The sequence below is a fragment of the Hyperoodon ampullatus genome, assembly GCF_949752795.1.
Source record: "Hyperoodon ampullatus genome assembly, chromosome: 5".
In the NCBI taxonomy this organism is placed as follows: Eukaryota; Metazoa; Chordata; class Mammalia; order Artiodactyla; family Ziphiidae; genus Hyperoodon; species Hyperoodon ampullatus.
The window spans coordinates 58,719,512-58,743,649 of record NC_136918.1 but is presented as its reverse complement, the minus strand read 5'-3'; the positions used below and the strand labels follow the sequence as shown (position 1 = coordinate 58,743,649).

General features: G+C 41.4%; 1 protein-coding gene across 8 annotated transcripts in view; it reads right to left on the bottom strand.

Annotated features, from left to right (window-relative positions):
- Positions 1-2,914: 2,914 nt before the first annotated feature.
- The window catches only part of TNIK (TRAF2 and NCK interacting kinase), a gene marked incomplete at both ends in the record, with an annotated part of 410,421 nt that continues 389,197 nt past the window's right edge, over positions 2,915-24,138 (bottom strand). For all 8 annotated transcript variants that reach the window (XM_079704808.1, XM_079704809.1, XM_079704812.1 and 5 more), the window contains 10 exons: positions 2,915-2,998; positions 5,404-5,543; positions 5,782-5,941; positions 8,228-8,377; positions 10,646-10,746; positions 13,959-14,093; positions 16,686-16,829; positions 18,958-19,128; positions 19,918-20,029; positions 22,141-22,305. In XM_079704808.1, the coding sequence (XP_079560934.1) occupies positions 2,915-2,998; positions 5,404-5,543; positions 5,782-5,941; positions 8,228-8,377; positions 10,646-10,746; positions 13,959-14,093; positions 16,686-16,829; positions 18,958-19,128; positions 19,918-20,029; positions 22,141-22,305 (1,362 nt within the window). The remainder of the gene's footprint in view (positions 2,999-5,403; positions 5,544-5,781; positions 5,942-8,227; positions 8,378-10,645; positions 10,747-13,958; positions 14,094-16,685; positions 16,830-18,957; positions 19,129-19,917; positions 20,030-22,140; positions 22,306-24,138) is intronic.

The window sequence follows — 24,138 nt, the reverse complement described above, 5'->3', positions numbered from 1 at the left end:
TAAGATGATATTGAGAGGGATGAAAAGCACAACCACTCCCTCACCCCTGCCCCCTCCCCCCAAAAAGAATAAAGAATTAAAGCAAACCCAAAAGTTGGGAATTGTTACGGGCCCAAGAATAGTTATTCTGAAATATTCTGCATGACCTAGGCCTCAGTATTTCAGGGCTAGGGCCAGTCCTGATGGAGGAAAATGTATTTTTGGAGATAAAAGCTTCAAAGAATTCTTTAGAAATCTTTTAAGGAGCACAGCTTTGTGGGGGGCCCTTTTTAAATTTGGTTTTGCCTTGTACTCTGTGTAAGATATTTGTACAAAAATATAAAAGGCATGGCTTGATGTTTAACGTCTGTGTTTTATTGTTGTTGGCACCAGAAAAGCTCATGTTCTATGTTATGTCACTGTACATACTGTAAACAAGACTGCATTAATATTGTTCTCTTATGATTTTTTGTTTCAATGAATCTAGGCTTTAAAAAATACATTCACAAACTACCTTATGTTTAAACACAATGATTCCCTTTTATTTCTTAACTGTACCCCAAATCCCACAATAAAAAAATCATTTAAAGCTGTGTGTTTCGAACTTACCACTTAGAAATAAAAACAAAACAAAACATAAAAACAAAGATCAGTTTGCAACATAATTTAAAGAAGCTTCTGGTTTAAAATACCACAGCAGCAATATAAAGAGCTGGTGGCAATCACATGCGGGGATGAGCCCCAAATCAATATATCTTGTCCACGTCAGCATCCAATTACAGTAGTTGCTAAATTCAATCCAAAACGTTATTGCTGAATTTGTTGCACGGAATTTGTGAAGCTAATATTGTCCAGCAGCAGAACCTTAGCAGTAAAAATGAGAACGGGAGGATAGCATTGCTTTTGAGCACTAAAGGGACCACAGTGAGGACATCTTGGTGATCGCCTGAAGATAATCCTCAATTCCATACCTGTGTTACCTGCTTAAAATACATGCAAATGACAACCACCTTTACAGGAGGGGCAGAATCATCTATAACAGAACTAGAATATTTCCCCTTCCCTGTCCCCCTCTTGCCCAAGCCACCAGATTGAAATGGCGCCGTTTTCCTAATGTGTATTTCGTTCTCATTAATAGTACATCAGCTGCTCATGTATTTAGGCAAAATCAGTAGGATCATAGATTTTTTGTTTTTTGATCTGTTTAGAGTAACTGTTTTCTCCAGAAACAAGCCACATTAGTTTTGTTGTTGGATTTTTTTGTTTTCCAATTTTTCAAGAAGAACAATTTGGTCAACTACTGTTTTATTTTAAAATATTAAGTGCACCTGAGATTGCCAGTTGAGCTCTCTATATGTCTCCTGGAGATAACACTGCTGTGATGAACAGTGAAACAAAACAAACGAAACGAGGTAGGTTAAAACAGGAAGCGCAACACAGATATCGTTTTGCAACACCTTGATACCACAGGCGGCCATGCTGGTAGCTTTGGAAAAAAAAATCCCAGACAGTCACGTAAAAGTTCAAATCATCCGCGTAAGAGTCTATAAGGACATAAGTCAACCTGAACGAAATACATACATATTCTGCACAAATGTTGTTTACCGTATGTTGGGTAATTTGGAGGAAGGTAAAATGATTAGGGTCTCAGAATTTTGGCCAAAGCCTTGCTTTCAAGTTCTGTAACATCTGAACCGATGATGCCCACTGGGTCTCAGGCAGGCTTAGTAGTCTAGTCCCTTCTCTCACCAACCCAGAGAGAACACAGGCAGCTCAGAAACATTTATTATTATTTTTTTTTCAGTCACAGTTTTCATCTTGGGAAAGTGGCACCCTCAGGAGAAAGGTGGGAACGACCAGAGCTTGGATCTTATTTATCCTCCAATTCCCAGAAAGAACAAAGTCTTAACTCCTAATGAAGCCCGAACAGAGTGACCTCTTAGCTGGGAAGTTTTGTGCATTTGGAAAAAAAAAAAGTGTGTGTGTGTGTGTGTGTATATACATTTTTAGCTTGTTTCCAGAAGCTCTTTCTGTCTGACCCCCTCTGTCATCCCATCTTTTGCCCTGATCTGTTGCATAATCGCTGAGGCAATGTTGTATTATAGAGTCCCTCATTCACTAGAGCCAACTCAACTCAATGGCACTACTATCCCATTCAACACACTCTGTTCTGTACAGGGCCATATAAAATAGGGCCTGCCAGACTCACAAAAATGGTAGTTGATTTTATTAGTCTAAGGCTAGTAGTTTAGCCATTTAAAATCTATTTCCCGAAAGAGGGGAAAACTAGTATTTTTCTTCTCTTTTAAAAATCCATTAGCAGTTGCTATCAAAAAGCAACCTTTTGGGTTCGTGAAGGCAAAAGAGTTCTACAATTACCCCACTATGTAGTTATGGCCTTCAGTGTAAAGAGATAAGGTACATTTATTGTGCTGTCTCTCACCATTTGAAATTGGAAATTTTACAACACATTGTATACTTAAAGCTAGCAGGCAGACAGAATTAAAAACAGACATTTTCTCAGTATGTATTCTTTCCCCATTCTTACAAAGTAAAGGGGCAAAGAAAAAAGGTAAAAAAACAACAAAAAAAATAAAACTCAAAAACCCAGCAGAACACAGCTTAATCATAAGAGCACACAATATTTGTTTCTATCCCTAACTCCGAAGAGCACATGGTCCATCTTTGTCCACAGACAACGCAGCATTCTTGGGGATCTCCGGGAAATTCCTGCCACCTTTTTCTCTCCTTCTCAACCAGGCTGCAACATTGAAAGATGGACTGTACTGGGACGGGTGGAGGGAGAGGAAAAGGGTAAAGTGGTATGGTCAACCAAGCCTTCTGATTCTGCCTCTAGACTGGCATAAGTCCACATGAGTTATGTTCTTTTAAATTAGAAATAACGCCATGAAGATAAGTGCCAAGTGCTCTTCTGTTACCAGTTCATCATGGAATTTCTGTTGAGGGTCATGAAAAACACTTGGCTACTTCCTCCAGATCGCACGGATGCAAAAAATACCTGTTTGAAATTAAAAAGAAGTTAGTTCAACTGCATGGTTTCTTTCCCTCTTTTCTTCAACCGTCCATCCATTTTCTCTCACATGTCCTATCCTTGCCATGTGTCAGCTCTTAAGACTTAATGGCTGGTGTTTATAAAGTGCCTTTTAATACAGTGCATCCTCTGTAAACATTCCTGCCTTTATTCCTATGAAGGTTACTATGACTGATTGTGGCATTGGCCTTCAGGGACCCAGAAGGGGCTATATCTTGATTTGTAATGCTCACTTTTTACAAGGGAGTTTCGTGCTAGGATAATATGCTGGATTTCTGGTCTAGGACACAACATGTCCTTTGTTAATTTCTGGAAAGCCACAGGGGCTCCCCTTTTCTCTCCCCTAATAACAAGAGGGCAGACTTTGGGAATGAAGAGAATCCTCTCACATTTCCAAAGTCAAGGGGGAATTTGGGGCCTACTGACTACTATACAACTTCATTTCTCAATTAAGAAAAAACAATAAGTGGTTCTGGTCAGATAGGGTAAGGTGTTTAATGCCTATTCACTTTGGCATTCCAAGAGTTAATGCTTGGTTTCTCTGCTGATGAATGCATATCTTAGGCCAAAGGAGACCATGGCATTAGTAAGGAGAACCACAGCCCATTCGGTCTGGGTCTACTAAATCATTTTATCAAACAACTGAGAGAAGCGAGCAAAATTTGGGGTACAGCTTGCTTGAGCTGAACATCAATGAACCACTGCCCAGCAAAATAATATTCTGGGCTGTGGCCAAGTCCTTCAGTCAGCCAACACAAAACTTTGGTCCAAGGCATTTACTTTTGTCATTAGTTTAAAGTCTCTGCTACTTCATTCCCACAGTTTCTTCAGAAGAATGCTGTCTCTCCCAACAATTTCTTAGGAAGTTCTGTGGAAATGCTCATCTTTCAGCTAATGCTACATATGTAAGTAAAGCTACTGTTAGGGTCAGTGAATCGAAACGGGGAAGCACAGAGGACCCATGGGAACACAATGAGGGAAAGAAAGGGCTGCTGTTCTCTCCAGGTTCTGTGAGCCCTGGCTCTAAACCTCGGGCCCCAGATGCTGGTGTGGTCCCAGCCTGCTGCTGAGGGTGTGGTCGTGACTTGAAATTGGCTTTCTGGGGTGGGACTTCAATGAACTGGAGTGTGGGTGTCCATGCCCAGATCACTCCTAGTCTTATGATTCCCAGAGACTAGGCGGGGGTTGGAATTTTACTAGGGGTCAGGTCTGTTTTCTGGTGTATTCTGATAAGGGCCTGGGACCATCCTTGCCATCCCCAGCTGTTGTACACCCAGACCACACCAGACCATACCAGGTCAGAGTACTTGGCTACTCCAGGGCCAGACTAAGACCAGCCTGGCTTCTGGGGAACGGGAGTGAGTCAAGAGATGCAGGTCTGTTCAACCTGTCACGTTCTTTTCTATAGATGTTTATGTCTGCTGTTTTGGGGACAGCATTTCTAAGTTGGCCATAGTCCCAAAGGACGAATTCACAAATACAGTATAGCTTAGCTACTAAAAACTCTGGGTTAGTCTACAGGGAGGGCAAGGGAGAAGCAGCACTGCGGCAGAATAGGCCTTCTGGGCGACATCATGCCAGACAAACACCGCCGATTTCACTGGAAAACAGTCCCCCTATGACACTTCAGAAGAAACATGGCTGGAATGACACAGGACATGGCACTAGTTGAGTTTGTGATTGTGCATTCCTTAAGGTATGGGTGACACTTTTAAAAAGTTTATATTTCTACGTGTCAAATGTTTTACATTTAAAATCGAATATAATGTGATGGGTTACGTCCCAATAGTGATTTTGTGAAAAGTCTAAAAGTGGGGTATAAAGTTGACCCACTGTGAGATGACTAATGAGAGGCCGGCTCTTCTAAGTGCTTAGGAGAATTTGGGGTATTTGCTGAGTCATCTTAAGGCCTGCAAGCCACACAAGTTACTAAGAGTTTACAAGAAATATTTTAGATGTTTTTATGTCTTTTTTTTTTTTTTTTTTGCGGTACACGGCCTCTCACTGTTGTGGCCTCTCCCATTGCAGAGCACAGGCTCTGGACACGCAGGCTCAGTGGCCACGGCTCACGGGCCCAGCTGCTCTGCGGCATGTGGTGTCTTCCCGGACCGGGGCACGAACCCATGTCCCCTGCATCGACAGGCGGACTCTCAACCACTGCGCCACCTGGGAAGCCCTTATGTCTTTTTTGATGCGTGAATAATATATTTTGAGGATTCACATGAATCAAACCAAATAATGCCATTTCAAGATAATATTGATTGTTTAACACAGATGTGATTCAAATCAGTATAAAGGAAAATGAAGGTTTCACAGGTACCTGGTGGTCTCTTAAAATGCAAACACTAATGCAAATGTTGAAACGGATTTACCTTATCATTTCTTTCACATAGAAACTTTAACCTTTGAGCTCGCTTATGCATAAATACTCCATCCAAATGTCCTGTTTCCACTGACCGGATCTCAATAGCTTTCTCGCCCCAGCCCATTATCTGATTGGAATGAATGTAGGCTGTCAAAAGGAATTTCCAAAACTGCATTAAAAACATTAGATGGGCAATAACTCACAGCATCTGTTCACATCTTAACCACAAAAATGACAAACGACTTGAGATAAACAGACAAAGCAAGTCTTACAAGTGTTATTCACAGACTTTTTTTGTGGAATCAAATGGTTGTTTCACATTTCTTGACTTTCGTTTCATTTGGGGGGTGTAACTGCTGAAGGAGATAAGGAATGGTTAACCTACCCACAGACGTGGGCATTTCTCCCCATTGGAGCACCACATCCTTAGTTATCCGGCCGTAGGTGTTTACATACACCCCCTCATCCTCATAGCAAACAAGCATTTCCATTCCATCTGTTTTAGGCAAGATGACAATGGCATGAGGAGTAATATTGCCCTGAATCTAGAAGACAAAGAAAAGCCAGGCATTATTCTTTTTAAAAATAAGACAGTATCTTAGCTATTAATCTCTAAGAATTGCAAAGAAAAAAAAAGTTTTTCTTTTCCCTTTTCCATTTACATTCTAGAGACTGACGTTTGGCTTTGCTTAATTTAACCACCAACCTGTCAAATACCCTGGTAAATACAAACTTAGGCACTAGGTTGAGAATCCAATTTACCTGTTCTAAAAGCAACAACTACAGCTATGGAGCAACTGCCCTGTGCCAAGCGTGGGCCCTTTCCATGTATATCTTCTGGCCTTTAAAACAGCTCCCCATGCTAGATATTTCTGTCTACAGATGAAGCAACTGCATCTCAGAGGGGTTATGTAATTTGACCAAAGCTGCACTAGTATATGGTGGTAGAATTGGGATTTGAGCACATTCCCGTGGACATTGAAAATCTCGTGTTTTCTATCTACTTCCAAAAAAGATGAGGAGAATGCAATCCAGTTGGATCTGATGGAAACAGCCCAAGTGGGGCCAAAAGGTGGGACCAAAACAGGCTATGAACAGTCAATACAGATTGTTTATCTGTATGCCTAATAAGTCCCCTACATACGAACCTTCAAGGTGCGAACTTTCCAAGGTGCGAACGTGTGTTCGCATGTCCAATATTCACGTGCCTGGTGTACATTGTGACGTGTGTGCATCCTCTACAAGTGGTTGTGCTTTTGTGTACTTTACTTTTACAGTACTGTATAGAGTACAGTAGTACAGTATCATTATTTCAAGCCCAGGATGTCCAGAAGCAAGCGTAAAAGCAGCAGTCATGTAGCTGGTACTGCTAAGAAGTGCCAGCTGTTGTACTGTACTACTGTACTTCTCAAGGTACTGTACTGTAAGATTAAAAATGTTTTCTTTATTTTTTTGTTTGTTTTTTGTGTATTATTATTTATGTGGAAAGTATCATAAACTTATTACAGTACAGTACTACATAGCCGATTGTGTTAGTTGGGTACCTAGGCTAACTTTGTTGGACTTAGGAACAAACTAAATTTATGAACTTGCTCTCAGAACGGAACTCGTTCTTATGTAGGGGACTTACTGTAGTCCAAATTAATGGCTTGTTGAGAAAAAAATTTAAAAATTACCGTTCACTAAAAAAAAATCATACTATTCAGGTAAGTGTAGATTGACTTGTTCTGGGAAAAGAGACGTGGTGCTGCTGCGATCCCCTGGCTGAGAATGTCATGGCTGTCCAGTAGGTACATGGTGGACAGGAATGAGGGGATGGAGGATGATCATGGGGACAGCCCAGTCCCCTCACCAAGAGCACGGGCTGTGAGTCCTGTGTGCACATACACACACAAGAAAAGCTGTAATGTAACAACCAATGACGTATGTGTGTCGTGCACCAAAACAACTTTTTTCAACTGTTGTGTTCCTTTGGAGTAAAGTCTTTAAAGTCTCAAAATACCACACAGCAACAGATTAGGTCTCAGACTTTGTTGATGAATAATTTCTACTGTATGTTAGCCTTGGGACTACATACATTAGAGGAAACACAATTTACACTGCACTCATCCTACTACATGAAACCATGGGCAGCACGTCCCTTAAAAGTCATGTTTTAGGCAATGTGTCAGTATAGTAATATTAATAGTACAATTTGCAGGGCCCTGTGCCAACTACTTTAGATGTATGACCTCACTTAATGCTGACGATAATCCTATGTGATAGGTCCTCTTAGCCCCATTTTACAGATGTGAAAGCTGAGGGTTGGACAGGCTGCCTAATGTGTCCACTATTGCAAAGCGAATAGGTGCAAGAGCCAGAGCATGTGCTCCAGGGTGTCTGATTCCGCTACGTGACACTGTCCTCCACTTGAAGAGAGGAACAATAGCAGAAAAAGGATCACTGGACTTCTCCCACATAAAATGAACCAATCTCCTGCAAAAACTAAAAATAGATGCTCATCTACTATAGTCTTGCTTAAAAAACAGAATCTATGCCCTTGAACGAAAACCACTGTATGTATTTTAATGTAAAATCCAATGAGACAACATGTCCAGTAAATGGCAAATAATTGCTATTACGTGTTACTCAATTTTAAGCAGCCATAAAAATCAGTTAAAGTTACATGTTTTATGTCTTAAAAGCCTCATCTATTTAGTGAAGACCATAAGTCCATCTGCTTTACTGATTAGTAAAAGTTAGCATGACCTCCACTAAAAATGTACAAAAACAAATCTATACACACAGGTTGTGGAACAGAGAGTCTTGACAGTCTGCTTCCAGGAACTTACATGAGATGGTATGTAGATATCATAAGAGTTTCCTGAATCAACATCAATTACATGGAAACCAGTGTGGGAACCAAAAATAACCTTTAATCTTTGACCTTCTTCTACTGTGAGATCAACAAGCAGTGGCTTGTGCTGGAGATCTGCAAAAGACTTTAAAAATCACCCCATGAGTACCCACATCATTCAAAGACGTTATCTTAATAAATTTTTCCTTTAGCCATTTCCTGTGGAAGTTAATGTCTGACTTTCTTAAATTGAAAAGCTAGGAAATCTTTCTTTCAATTTTAGGGCTACTCATATTCTGACTCTGGGAGGAAGAGTCTAGCATCCATTTGTTCCCCTTTTTCTACCCCTTGTGCTCCAGGGCAGAGAAGCTGGTTGACAGTTGTCAGTTTTGATAGTATCGTCATATATTAAAAACTTGGTGTCTGGGTGCTGCTGTTCTTCCCTGTTTATTTCTGGCCTTTTCCCCAAGAAGAAGGTCCAGTCACCTCTCTGGCCCCTCCCCTTCCCAAGGGACAGCCAGGCCCAGGCATGGCTACTACCTTTTCAGAGACAGACTGGGTGGGCAGGCGGGCCAGCCCTGTGCTAAGCCTGTTCAGGGTTAACAGGCATGCTCTGGTTCTGACTCTCCTGGGTGAGTGAGTACACATCAGGCTGGCGCTTTCTCTAAACTTAATGTTGAGATCTGAGACTTGGGTTTGGGCGATAGAGGACGGTGGGGATGATTCATCTCAAGACTCACGGTTTACGTTGGCTAGCTGGGTTTAAAGGGAAAAGAAAAAAAGAACTCCAGCCACGTTTATCAAAGTTCTGTGTGTGAGACTCCAGAGTCTAAGCCCCAACTAACTGTCAAGTGTTCCTCTGTTTTCCTTTGCCATTATTTAATCCACACTCCACCTGTATTGGCCTTGGAGTCTGGGCGAGAATCTGTAAAACCACAAGTGCCTCGGCTACCATGCCACCGTCACCTAACAGACCCCTCCCTCCTTCTCTTTTGCTAACATCATTCTCACATACGGGAGGTTCGAGCCTCATCTCCTTGTCCCACGGGAGGGCTCGACCCCCTGCCAGCTCCAGTCTTTCCTCTTCGAGTCCTTGCCTTTGCTCTTCCCTCTTTCTAGGCTGGCCATGGTTTGCTCAACAAAGCATTTTGCAGTCAATCCTGCACTTTGGCTAGTACACTGATGACAGTAACTTCAGAACCGGAATGGGAACGGGATCTTGATTGAAAAGCTTTTGTGAAGAGAGATTTTGGCAGGACAGCAGCACAGCCGCACAGCCGTAGCTGTCAGGAGTCATCCCTGAAGTGTTATTACTAACCCAATGCATTCCAAACATTTCTCTCCATAAAAGCGGGGTTAACGAGTGGGGCCCATTTCGCATCTTCCTGAGCACATCACAAATGAACTCCTTGCCCTGCTAAAGGAACAAGATAGAAGCGGGGGTGATTCAACTCTGAAGAGGGCTTTGTAATGTTCCCAAGGCAGCTTCTGCCCTCACGTGGCATATGTGGCAACAGAAAATACATAAAGGGTCAAAGAAAGATAATAGTCATAAAGGTGGGGAGAAAAAGTGAGGGCCAAGGAGATATAAAGAAAGAGAGATGTAGGCAGAGAGTAAGAATGAACAGAAGGTAAATTCACACTGGCTATGGGTAGACTGTGCAGCTCTGAAAACATCAGAGTGCCTGTAAGCACTGGTCCTTCTGGCATTTGGGGGTCAGCTTTCATGATCTGGAGTCAATGGGACCAGCATTTCCCCATCCTACTTCTGTTGAAGCTCATTAGTTATCAAGCCAACCACGGTGGGTACAGACTTAGACAAGGTAAAAAATGAAACAGCAATGAAAATTGAAGGATGCAGAGAAACTAGGCCATTTCCATATGTGACTACATTCAGTATTCATTTCAGAGAAGTCCAACAGCAATGGGGATATATAAGCATCAAGTGAGTTTTAGCGACTTTTCCCCAAAAGGCTTACGAGGATTACAAGATTTAGAGACTCAGTTCAGCCTTGAGCTTCAGTGCTGCTTGTTGTTGATCTGCCTTTTTCAGATGAAATATCAAGAGAGTGCCCTAGTTAGGTGGGTGTATAATAAATCTCATTGCCTACTAGCATAATGAATGCGTTGCCTGGTCACCATTCCATACTAAATGCCACTTAGAGATGAGGATGCATAGACCTGAAATGGAGGAGGGTGTACCCAAATTTTAATTTGACTAATTAACAGTATTTACTAATACCTAGTTTTTACTTTTAGAATAACAAATAAGAGCTCCTACACTTTTAAAAGAGGTTTATTATATACAGAAAAATTGGTACTAGTGTATGTGTAAGTTAACCACTGTTAACTGATGGGAACCTAAACTATATAAAAAAACAAGCCCTTGTTAGGTAATCACATGCCTACTTACCTTAAATGCCATGAACTTATGATATGGTTTAGGAGCCCAAGCATATATCTCCACAGCATTCTTTAAGGCAATCACCAAGAATTTGATCCTTTCATATTTGACTGTAATAGAAAAATTATGAATTAAAATAGTTCATTAATTTATTCAAGTTTTTGTATTAATGAATGTGTAAACCACTATATATATATATATATATATATATATATATATATATATATATATACACACATACGCACACACACATATATATCATCCTGATTGAGGGTAATGCTCTGGTGTGGGATGTTCTCATAGATATAGATTTAACTTCCTTTAATGTACTTGGTTTGCAGGATACTTGGGGCCTTTGGCTTCATACTGAAGGCTCTTTTCTTCATCTAAAGATGTAACTGGCTTAGGACTGCCTCTAAGCACTAGGTCTAGATGTGAATTATTTATTCTAAGAAGAATCTGTATAAAAATCCTTCATGTTTCCTTGCCTGGCTTTTATGTTGACACACATGTAAGCAGCTGAGAGCTGATATGGCAAGATGGTAGAAAAATCAACAAATGGGTAGAGACATAATGGCTGCCGTTCGCTTATTATTCAAATTTGGATTCCAGTTATTAGGAATTCAAAAAGGACAGTGCCCTTAACATGAGACCCCAGAGAGATCCCTCTCCCTTCCTGCTATGTGAGGTTATAGGAAAAAGACCACTGCCTATGCCCCAGGAAGCAGACCCTCACCAGATACTGAATCTGCCACCAACTTGATCTTGGCTCTTCCCAGCCTCTAGAGCTGTGAGAAATAAATTTATGTTGTTTATAAGCCACCCAGTCTGTGGTATTCCGTTATAGCAGCTTGAACAGACTAAGACAGTACACATGGCAGTCTTTTTATTTACAAAATGTTTGAAAAAAACAGAATATTCTGTGTCCTAAAGAATTTAGCCCAGGATAACTGACCAAATTCTTGTTCTCTGAGCTCTTTTTCTGTAGCATGCCTCTCCTGTTTACTATTCTGTCTTTAATATACTTTCAAATACTTCTTCAGTGATTTATTTCCATATTTCTAAATGACATGCTGGTAATGTTATTTACAACTTTTTTCAGCTGTAGATATTACCTACTGACTCTGGAGAATGGAAAGGGTCTAGTCTCTTACAGCAATCTCCTCTCTCTAGATCTCTCTCTCAAACGTACACATCTCTTCCTCCCCACACCTCCAATATAGTTATATTTACAAGTTTTGGTTAAGTCAAAATCCTGTGTTTAAATCATTATTGTTCATAGATGAGGCATGTAGTATACCATTATTATAATTCCTTTCTTGCTTTCAAATTTTTTTCACTTCCTTATTTTCTATGTATGTATCTCTAAGCACATGGAAACTTTTTGTTAGTGCTGTCAGTACAGTCAAATATGGCAGGTGATCTATTAGTAACATTTTATTTTTCTTGTAGGTACCTCTTCCTGAACCCTCCATTGTCCCACTTTGCCTGGACTAATTTCTTTCTCCTTCTCTGTCTCTCTTTCTATATATACACATCCTGCTTGTTCTGTTTCTCTGGAGAGCCCTGGCTAATACAGACGGGTTATAAAATACTAAGTGAAAAATTTTTTTCCTTTAGAACTTTGAAAGCCTTGCTCCATTGTCTTTTTTTCTTTTTTCTTGGCCGTGCTGCACGGCATGTGGGATTTTAGTTCCCTGACCAGGGATCAAACCCTCGCCACCTGCAGTGGGAGCATGGAGTTTTAACCACTGGACTGCCAGGGAAGTCCCCTCCATTGTCTTCTAACCTTCTAGTACTGCTGCAAGTCCCAGGCCACCTAATTCTGTGTCTATTACATGTAAACTGTTTATTTATTTACTTATAATTTGAAAGCTTTAAGAGCCTTCTCATTTCCTGGGTGCTGAAATATCATGTTGCTATGTCTTCTTGTGAGTCTTTTTTCATTCACTATACTAGGTACTCAGTGAATCTTTTTAATTTGAGATTTTGAGGTCTTAATTCTAGAAACTTTTCTTGTATTCTTTCTTTGATGCTTTCTTCCCCTTCCGCTTCTTAATCTTTTTCCTAAAACTCATGTAACTTACATTTTGAACCACTTGGACCGAAACTTTTATTCTCTTACCCATTCTCTCTTTTTTCTTTTCTTTTCATTCTACTTTCTAGGACATTTCTCATCTTTGTCTTCCGACCCTTCTACTGCATTTTCTATTCCTGCCAATATATTTTAATTTCCAAGATTTTTTTCCTTGGTCTCTGAATGACATTCTCCAACCCTGTTCCATCTTTTTAAAAAAAATAACACCTATTCTTCTTTTATGGAAACAGTATTTCTAAACTCTCTGAAGTTATTATATTGATAGTTTCTTTAAAAAAATTTTTGTTCCACTCCTCATTATCCTTGTTTCCTCTAAAGTCCCTTCTTTCTGTTTAAGTTTCCTTCCCATTAGTGGATTTTCCCACTGTCTGCTCTAGTGGGCTTATCGACTGATGGGTTTCACTTTTAAGGTGGTTAGATAGCATGCTCTTTTCACGGCATTTCAAATATTAGTACCTCAACATCTTTTCTTGCTGGCCATTTAGTTTCTCCAAAGACCATCTTTCAATCTCTTGCTTGGGAGTATAAGCATGGCTGGCAACATTTGGGGTGCTAAACAGGGGAAGGAGGTGTGTGTGTGTGTGTATTAGTGTGTCCTTATAATTCAATATTCCCCATCAACAGATTGGCTGTGCCCACCTTTCATCTTCTGCTGCTGTCAGGGAGGGTGGCTGCCTGACTGGGTTCTGGAGGATTTACTGTTCATCAACTTTCCAACAATCCTCCCATTTTCAATCCCACCCTCCACCTCCATCTCAGATACACCTGGGGCCTCAGGTCCTGGGCCTTTCTGGGTGCTGTTGAGTGATTGGATTGATTTTGATGACTTTCCTCACAGCCGACTTCGAATTCAGCATTTCCTGGTCAGCTAGTTCTGTTCCTAGTCATCTAACAATTCTTGTTCAATTTTGTTGACATCTCTTATCTGTTTTCTCTTCTCCTGGTCCCTTTGTCCTTGTAGGTTTACAGCACTTTTATTTCTTCATGGTTATTTTAATGGGTCTTTGGGAGTGAGTTCAAACTGGAGCCTAAGACTTTATTCTAAATGCATTCTTTGAACTTCATCAATCTAACTTTCTGGGGAAATAATGCAAGTATATTTAAGGTTCCAGCAGTGTCTTAAACTGGTCACAAATGCATCATCAATATCTGATGGAAAAAAACTAAATGAAACTTAACTGAGTAATTTGGATTGAGCAAACAATTCCATGTCTTCAGACTTACCAACTTTGTAATGTATACAGCCTTCCAAGTCCCCAACAGTGATCCAGCCTTGTTTCTTTTCTACTTCTGGGTCATTGTGTAATATTCTGTTTCTTAACCATGAAAGATAGTAAACTCGTAGCTTATTCTTCTTTCCTGTTGAAGTAATAGAACTTTAATTTCAAGGCCCTGAGGCAGCTTTTTCTCTCAGTCCTTCTCCATCTCCATTTTATTTTATTTACACTTGTGTGTGTGTCTGTGTATGTGTGAAGGCACAATAACCAGTGTCTCCAGCATCATCAAAGTATTGTCTCTGCCAGAACTTACGATCAAGACAGGTCCAAGTGTTTTGGGCAAATAACCATTGCATAATTTGTCTTTACCTTCTGGTGCTTTCTTATTTGAGCAAAGGTGCTCTTATTCTCTCCTCCCAGTGCAAAGGGCAGTGTCTGCTCAGTAAGACCTAATTCTGTAACGGAATGGTTGATCAGTGTTCCAAAACATTCCAGATCTAATTACATGAAGGAGTTTTGACAACTGGACATTTTAGCATACTCATGTGTGACTACCTTTCCCTCACCTTCTACCCAACAGCATATGTTAATGCAGAGCCCCCCTTACTCGCCTCCTCTATTACTTTAAAGACGACAGCTGGTAGTAGGTTCATTTTACCAAACAGAAAAAGGAATTTCTTAAGGAGATATGAGAAACAAGTTCAATGATGGCCATCAGGGCTCAGAAAATAACTCTTGGACATGTTTACAGTGCTGAGATCCCTAAAAGGAGTGTCAAACAAAAATAAGAACGGAGAAAAAGATGTGTACTTGGAAAAAAACACAAAAGTTCCCTTTGGTAAATGATGGGAAAGAGATCATGGAGTAAAGAATTCTTAGTATGATAAGGAAACGTCTTAAAAACATTGAGTAGTTTTAAATTGAGGAGCAAAATTTAATATATTGAGATTATCTGAGTACCAGATAAGAAGATGTCCCTTGGGGTGGCTTTTCCTAAGTGATCAGTAATTTAAGCCTGTGGGTTATACTTCTTGGGGACTTATTTTCCTTTGACTTCTCTTAGGTGTCAAAAAATGTTCCATATTTTGCAGCTGTGATATATACCAGAAGAAAAGAATTCATTAAAGCATTGCACACTGGATTTGACAGGAGAGTACATTTATAACCTAAATTAAGGGAACCATGTGCAGTTACTATTCCTTTTTATAACCAAAAGCCTTGAATATGCATTGATTTCTATAGCTAGGATGGGCAGGAGGGCTGGTGCTTTCTCCTCTGTGCCAACACAGATCCGAGGGCAGTTCAAGAAAATTTGGCTCCTGTTTTTATTTTCTTCTTTCCCTACCTATGAACCTCATGATAATAAGAAATGGTTACACTTTTAAAAATGGGATGTGTCACTAGCAACATAATGAAGTCTGAACATGAATTTTCTGATATCATTTCCACTTTTGGTAGGTGACTGGCAGACGTACGGTTTTAAATTTGATTTGGGGGTATTGCAATCAAGAACGCATTACCCAGAATAAAGGAGTACGCTGAATTAAACAAAAATGATAATACAAGAAGAATTTGCTTGGCAAACCCTTATTTGGGGAGAATAAAAAGAGATGAAACTGAGCATTCAATGGACAGGCAAAAGAGGAAATTGTAGCCTCAAATGAGGGCATTTTCTCAAAACAGAAGTACAGCTGAAGAGTTAAACTTTATTCAAGGTTCAACCCAAGAGGAGCCCTATGTTTCTCTTTGTAAAACAATGGCTGGTTCTCAAACTTGGCTGCACAGTGGAGACACGTCAGGAGCCATGAAAGCTTCTGAGACCTGGGCCACACTCCCAGATTCTGACCCGCTAGTCTGGGGTGCATCCTGGAGTTTTCACACCTCCTCAGGTGGTTCTAATGTGCAGGGGTACTGTCGGTTTCATACTGGATGGGATGGGAGGGGAAAAGAGAGGTATTATTTATTAAACTCCTTCAAACACCATCCGAAAGAAAAAACTTGCAAGAACATAGACTCCTTCAGGTTACATTTTTAACTTGTCAATAGTAAGGCCTTCACTTTTGTCTCTCTTTTTTTTTAAGCTCTTTTTGGGAAGTGGAAAGCTGCAGAGGGTGGCAATGATTCCTACCTTCCAATCTCCTTGCAGACTCAATCACCCAATGGGCCAGCTGCACTTGCTAAAATGTCAGTGAACTATAAACTAAAGCAGTTCTTATAAGAAAAGAGACCAGAGAAATTTCTGCTTACAAAATTTCTCACTCCCAGAAGCCTACATTTATTGTTTTGAATTTTATTTTATTTTTTATACAGCAGGTTCTTAATAGTTATCTATTTTATACATATTAGTGTATATATGTCAATCCCAATCTCCCAATTCATCCAGAAGCCTACATTTTTATATTCTCCATCTGAGAGTGGACGGCAATGACTGGAGTACAGACACCTTAAAAGGATCCTTGCTGAGTCCTGGCAGAGGGTGAAGGCCCATACGTACACAGCCGTGGTGGTATGTCTCTGTCTCATTCAGATTTCAGGCAGAGGTGAGAGACTTCCCTTTGAAGGTCAGAATCTCTGGAGTTACAAAACGTGGGTGATGTCATTCTGGCCCTACTGCCATAATTTATCGTGCTGCTCGTTGGCTGGGAAGGGCAGAGCTTACTATTCCTTCAGAAGTGAGGTGATCACCTTTTCCATCTGTGCAGACCTGGAGGACTTGGTCACCCCAGCAACATACCTGATATCGTCACGAGGACATTCAGTCCCTCTAGCACATCCATCTGCTGAAATCGCCTCCGGTTGATCAGATTATAAACTTTGCCTTGCCCGCTTCGGTCCAAAAGCATCAGGCCATTTTCAGTTCCCACCAGGAGGTTTACACCTGCAAATTTAAGAAGCATCCCAAGACTGACTCTTATGGACTTTACTCTTCTGCATCCAGGGTCCCTTTAAAACCTAAGAAACTGTGACTTGTAAATATAAACTAATGGGCAAGCAGGTACTACAGTAGGGAGTGTAGAAGTAGTAGCTCTGAGACAGTAATTAAATCACTGTCCCTCTGGTAATGAAATTAGTTTTCTTTTATAAAGTAGTAGCAGCATTCATTACATGTAGCCTTTTACTACCTAAAATAGAGTTCTTCTCAAGAGGAGCCTGAGGCACAGATGTGATGCCAGGACAATCTGCTTTTATTCCTTTCCTGTAACACCCACCCTTTTCTTGGCTCTCTCTATAAATCATACCTTGAGACTTCCCCAAGGTTCACCCCACTCCTATTCATGCAGTGATTTCTAGCCTACCCACCTTCTACATATAATTGAGTGCCCCATTCCCATACTCTATTGGAAGAAAAGTCCTTCTTCCTTCTCACACCAAAGTTTAATTTACATCCCATACTTTAAGGTTCTGCTCTTTGTTAGGGAAATAATAAGCCAATTCAAGTGCAGGTATTACTAGCCCAAGAGGCACAGAAATATTGACTGTAAGGCAGGGGTCCCCAATTCCCTGCCCCCCGCCGTCTGTGGAAAAATTGTCTTCCACGAAACCGGTCCCTGGTGCCAAAAAGGTTGCGGACCGCTGCTATACGGGACTTCTCAGGCATCTAACTCTAGTCCAGCCCATCTCCCATGCAGTAATTCCTATTACAAAAACTCTGGTAGGTAAGTGGTCTTCTCTGGATAGTTACAATCTTGAAAATTCATCTCTAGGCAAATAAACACCCCTGACTCCCAACATACACACAGACACGTGCTCACATTGTGAGTTCAGCTGTGCAATGGCCTATATTTATGAACGGGTAACTTTTCCACTTCTTTTGCTTACTGCACATCTGTCTTCTAAGTAACGTGAATGTCTGCTCTTTCAACCACATGTTAGTCAATATGAAACACGGTTATCTTGTTGTCTTCTAATAGTCTCTTCTCCAGAGGACAGAGCCTTACTCCCCTGAAATGGTTTCCAGGCTCTGTGCTCATCCCTGCTAACAACTCAAATGCTTTTGCCCTTGTAAAATTGTGGTGCTTCAAACTAGGTGTAGTATTTTAGATGGGTGCAGATGAGCCATGTCCTTCCTTGATCTGTATGTCATGTTTATGGTAACATAGACCAGGATTTTGATAGAATCTCATCACACCTATACTGAGTCTGAGGTCAGCTAAAATCTGTAGATCTTTTTCACAAGAACTGCAGGTTGATTTTTTAAAAAATTAATTAATTAATTAATTAATTTTTGGCTGTGTTGGGTCTTCGTTTCTGTGCGAGGGCTTTCTCCAGTTGCGGCAAGCGGGGGCCACTCTTCATCGCAGTGTGCGGGCCTCTCACTATCACGGCCTTTCTTGTTGCGGAGCACAAGCTCCAGATGCGCAGGCTCAGCGGCCATGGCTCATGGGCCCAGTTGCTCCGCAGCACACGGGATCCTCCCAGACCACGGTTCGAACCTGTGTCCCCTGCATTGGCAGGCAGATTCTCAACCACTGTGCCACCAGGGAAGCCCCAGGTTGATGCTTTGAACTAAAAGGGAAGGCTCATCATTTGTTGTCCTTTTCAAGTTTTATCTTGCTACTACTACTGGTATGGCCTTTGGCAATTCACTAAAATATTCTGTGCAGCTTTTTCAACTGTCACATGAAGGTCACGCCATTATTGTCCTTGCAGAATGTTGTATGGATCACAGAGACAGGACGTGGGGCACATCACACAGCGCTGGGCACAGAGTGGGCGTATATTAAGTGGTAGTTAGTTCTGTTGTTGGCTTTAGCCCATCACTGTTATGTGACAAGGTCACTCTGAATCTCATTGCTACCCTGGGTATCAGTTCTTTCTAAATATAAAATTGTATCAGTTAGGGTATCAGTTCTTTCTAAATATAAAATTGCTCTTGGTCTCTCTTGAGGCAGAGACAGTCCCAAATCGGGTCTCGATCACCCATGATTCAATCAGCACTTTTCTGATAGTAAGATTCCTGTTTGAGGGTCAATTCATTAATGAATGGTAAAAAAGCACCAACTTACCCCACAGAGCTGCACAAAGTATTTCTGAGTTGAATCGCTTCTTGTATTTTCTGATTTCTGGTGTGTCGCTATGAGGCCGAATGTTGGTTGGGTTTACGTTTACCACTGAAATCTTTCTTGCTTCATTTAGTTTGGCCTGTTCTTGCCTAAGAAGTTCGCTAGTAAACAGAGCTTTGAGAAAAAGAATCAGAGAAGTCAGTGGCATCTTAAAATATAACCAATGGAGATATGGAAAAGGGGCTTCAAATAACTACGATTTCTCCTTGTTTAGTGTGCATTATGGTAAAGGCAAAGAAACACTGAAACTATAAATATTTTACACTTTTTTAGTAGAATAAAGTATGTCATTCATAAAAGCAGTGTTTTATCCGTTAGTAAAACAGGCTTATAGACACTACTTGAGTAGTTTAGGGAATTAATATTCATCTCATAAAATTCAACACACCATCCTCATCTCCTGTAATATATGCAGGACAGATTAACTTTTTGAAATTCCACATTATCAACTGACAAACTGGTCTAAGTTGAGTCTGATGATTAGTGAGTTGCAGAATTCTAGAAAGCAAGACTGTCCTCTAAATCAGCCAGACTTTTGAAGTGGGAAGCACACACCTAGAGCTCAACACAACTCAACACGCATTTATTTTGTCTACTGCGTGCACAGCACTGTACCCAGAAATTGCTTCTGAGAAATATGTGGTGAGTTTGGAGATCTCTGAGGAACAGCTTTTCCTAGGGCCCCTGGATACCTCTGGGTTCCTACCAGAATCAAAATAGAAGAGATGAAAAAAAATAGAAAGAACTTTGTTTGAGGAATCCTATTTAAAAAAAAGTCTTCCCTTTAAGACAGGGCCTAAGCAGTTAATGGCTTAACTATTGAACTAATAATTAATTTTTTATCAGGTCATATCAGAAAGGAAAACCAAGCTGTTTCTAAAACATCGGGGCCTTCTAGCTTACCGGCAGCTGATGATTCCTCATCCTCTTCATCTTCATCAGTGGGAGACGTCTGGTACACTCTGGGGTCCACAAAGGGGGTGAAGGAGGCTTTGGTGCTGCTCCCCATGCCATACTAAATAAGCAAGAAGATTAAGAAGAGCAGATAGATAAATACTGTAGCAACAAACGATGCTAATAATACTTTGCTTAAAATTATTAGAGACTCTTCAAACCATCCAACTGTTCACACTCTGACCCCCAAGTCGAAGTGTGTGCCTCTCTCTCCAGCTTCTACTGATACTGGTTCCTCACTAACCATTATGTCTTTGCAGGGTTTCATTAATCATCAGACTGCAAGAATTGTGGTGAGCAAATTATATTATGGACCATATGTAGCACCTTAATATCTGATAAGATGGCTGTAGTGACAGAGCCTATTTCTCCCTTGAAGTAAAAGCAATCTCTTATTGACCAAATGGTTTTAAGAAAAGCTGACACAAATTGGCAGTAAACTAAGTAAGCATAGCAGCACAGCAGCACTTCATCCTGAACACATGATCAACCAAAGACTCCCTCTTGGGGCCTCTGGGGCCTTCCATGCTGGCCTGGTGATGCAGGTGGATTGGTGTTGGCTCAAGAAGCCTTAAAATCTGCAATTCAGGGACAATTTCATCCAGGGAATGAAGATTTTTCCTTTCCATGATAGTTTCCTTAAAAGGATACTTATATGCCCTATGTGGGAACTTCGTGAAGATATTAGGTTTGCAGGCAATAGACCTTAAGGGCTTATTTAAAAAATAATCTCAAGGGCTTAGAGAGCACAATTAAGATATGAAGTCAGAACTAAACTAGGGAACAGTAAACTATCAAGGCTTCATGTCCCAATATTCCATTTTTGAGTTTTGTCAAAGGAGCTTCAATATCCATCTCCCAAATTTGTCTATCTCCACTCCTACTTACACTCAAGTCCTTTTAATATTATAAACAGATCTGCATTCAATATAAGAAGCATCTTTTGGGGGGATAAATGTCTTTAAGTTTTAATTTTTTAAGTTTTTTTTTCAGGTTTTTATTTAAAAATAAAACCAGTATCCCAAGACCCCTAAACACATAAGGAGAAAACCACAAAGGCCCAATCTGACTTTAATGCAAGATTTCCCCTTCACGTTATGAAATCAAAACAATTTCATCCTCCATAAGGTAGGACTACCCCTCCCAAATAGAGCACTTTCACAGACATTCTCTCCTTTGATCTTTAGAAGTCTATGAAGGAGGTGTGCAAGTATTGACATTCCCACTTCGAGCTGGGGAAGCAGCAGAATGTGAAGTAGGGTCTGAACGCACGGAGTCCTCCTTGGTACCCAAAGTCAGGCAGAAAACAACCGTCCACCGTGCATGAAGCTATAACAGTGCTCTATGTTCTTTTCCTTGCAGCAAAGTTCACCTGCTCTATAGCTTTAGAATCCAAATGGTGCATCATAAAAACTCAGTGCATGGACAACCTCAAAAACAGCATTATAAACTGTGTGCATTATAAACACATGTAGGGTCTATGTGTGATTCAAAAGACTATTAATGGAACATGACCAAGCACTGTGATCTCATCCGACTGTGATCTCATCCGACTGGTCAAGCTCGGTCAATGAAATCTACAAGCACTTCCTGGCAGATTGTTTATTCTGGCTTTCTTCCCCAGACTCTTTTCTGTGTAGGAAAGATAATATCCCACTTCTCCCTTTCTTGTGCGATTTGGAGTTTAGGAAGATGAACACTTTGAGAACGTATCTATTTTTATTTTTCATAAACAAATCATGTCAACCTTATTTCACCTAAGTCAAACTTAGTTTGACTAAATTAATGTAACTATGAACTTCAACTATTGGCCTTGGAATCTCTATAGGTTGAAGTTTCCTTTCCTGGCCTGGGAGATAGGAGGTCTCAGTTCTGCTCCCAGCTCTGTCACAAAACAGCTGTGTGCCTTTAGGCAAGGCACTTAACCTCTCTGAGCCTCACTATTTGCTTCTGTAAAAACAGGCTTTGGTTCAGATGCTACCTGAGAACTTTTCACTGCTCTGCTTCTAGGATTTGGTCCATTTGATCATATGCATAAGTAGTTATATAGTATAATAAAACCCAACCAAACACGCTTCTGGGAGCTTGGCAAAGCCTCCTTCTCGAGGGGCCCGGGGTCTCAGAACCCCCTGCTGGAGGACAGAGCTGTCGTGGCTATTGCCCAGCACCTACTTCAGTCCCAGAGTCCATCTCCTGGGAGTGAGTGGAGACGCGCCCCAGGCCCTCAGTGGGGGTTCCCGCAGGGGAATGGCTCTGCTGCACCAGGTCCGGGAGGTTGATGTGGCCGGCGAAGCCATTGCTGTCACTATGGCCAGATCTCTTCTTCTCTCCAGATGTCTGAGGGGGCACAACACATGACGGCCGTTAGAGAGGGAAGGCAAAGGCCACAGAGCGATGTCACCCCTCACACAGCACAGCTGCGGTGGCCTGCAAACCGTCCCACTGGGGAGTGGGAAGATATTCAGATTTCTATTTTATCTAAGAAAATAAGAAAAAAGTTAAGCTTTGCTAATATTTAGTACACGGATTGACGCTGGGGCCTTATGCTCCTGCATGAAGGGCTGTCAGGGGTCACATACGATGAGGAGGTGCCCTGCGGGAAGACAGGAATGCTGCGGGTGGAGGGGCACTACGGGGGCCGTGCATTGTGTGTGTGTGCGCTGTGCATGCACACCAGGTCACATCACCAGGTTACAAAGACACAAACCCACAAAACAGAGACATCACCTAAACTATCGCCTAGGATAGGATGAGATGTAACACTAATCATTCACGCCCAGTGTACTCCAAGAAAATGCAGAGATGATTCCCAACTCACAGGGTTCTTTGTCAGTCACGAGGTCAAACCAATGATTAACTCATCATATCTGATGAGAGTTACAAAGAAAACATGGAAATCATCTAAAGATTATTTGAAAATAGGAGTTTACATCCACTATCACTAATGTTGAATCTCTCGTTAAGCAGCTATGGTGGCTTGTGCCAGGAGCTGGTAAAAAAAAAAAAAAAAAAGAAGTTATCATGACTGGCAAAGCATCTGAAATATTGTTTATAGCATCCTTGTTTCCCCCCACAAATATTATCTCATTTATTAACTGTGGCTCAGAGACGTTAAATAAGCAGTCTAAGATCACACAGCCCAAGATGGTGAAGGCAGCAGAGCCCCGGAGTGTGCCTGCTTTGGCTGGACGCCACTGCCTGCTTCAGAAGCTCGAGTGGGCAAACGGGGGCAGGAACCCAGTCCTCGGGCCCTGTGGCCCTTCCTCCAGAGCCATCCAGGCCCTTGAGGAATCTGTGCCCTGGGCAAAGCCTTCCTCTGAGGTTTGGGAGCGAGGGAGAGACTCTGGGCCACTAAGTCAGCTGGGTCAGCCTTCCCCTAAGGGCCAAACCCTCCCCCCTCGGGTTGGGTCCTTGCACCCATCCCCAGAGCCCACCTCCCCCCTCCCTTCCCCTTCCAGGATCTCCTCCAGGCGGCCACCAGAGCTGTGGAGGGCAGCCTATAGCATTCCTTTTTAATGTCCTTTAAAGGTATTTTATAAAGTATATAATGTTAGTGCAGTAGGACAAATGCATAATTTGTAAACAAATAAATACACTGTGTTATGTGGCGGTCCCTGAAATGCTTACTGATAAGGTTGCATGACCTAACACGTTGGAAATCATTGCCGTGGAGAGCAAAGCCTCCTCTCAAAGATGCTAGGGACGACATACAGAATTAAAAGAAAATCCTGCTCCCAAAAAGCCAGTGCCCATACTGTAGTCCTGGCTAGTATTGCACTTTCTGATTTCACATTTATATGACTGGCTCACTGAGGTTTCTTACAGCAGACCTGATTAAGTAATGAGTCCCTCTTTGCCTTTTCTCTTTTTCATTCATTTGTCCAACATTTCTGAGTGTCTACTAAGTGTGAAGCATTTTGCTGAACATGAAGGAATCAATCAGGAGCAAGGGAGACACACTCCCTGCCTTGTTTGGGGCTGGCATGGCAAGGGTTCGTGCTGTTTCTCTGACCGCCTCACTGGCCTGGCTTCTTCCTTCCGGAGCCTGTCCTGGTCTTGCAGTTATAGCTCTGTACCTGCCTCTGGCTGGAAGTGAAAGGAGGCACTTTTGGGGGAAAGATGAAACAGACTCCCAAGTTCCTGAAGGGGTGCATGTAATTGATGTTACTA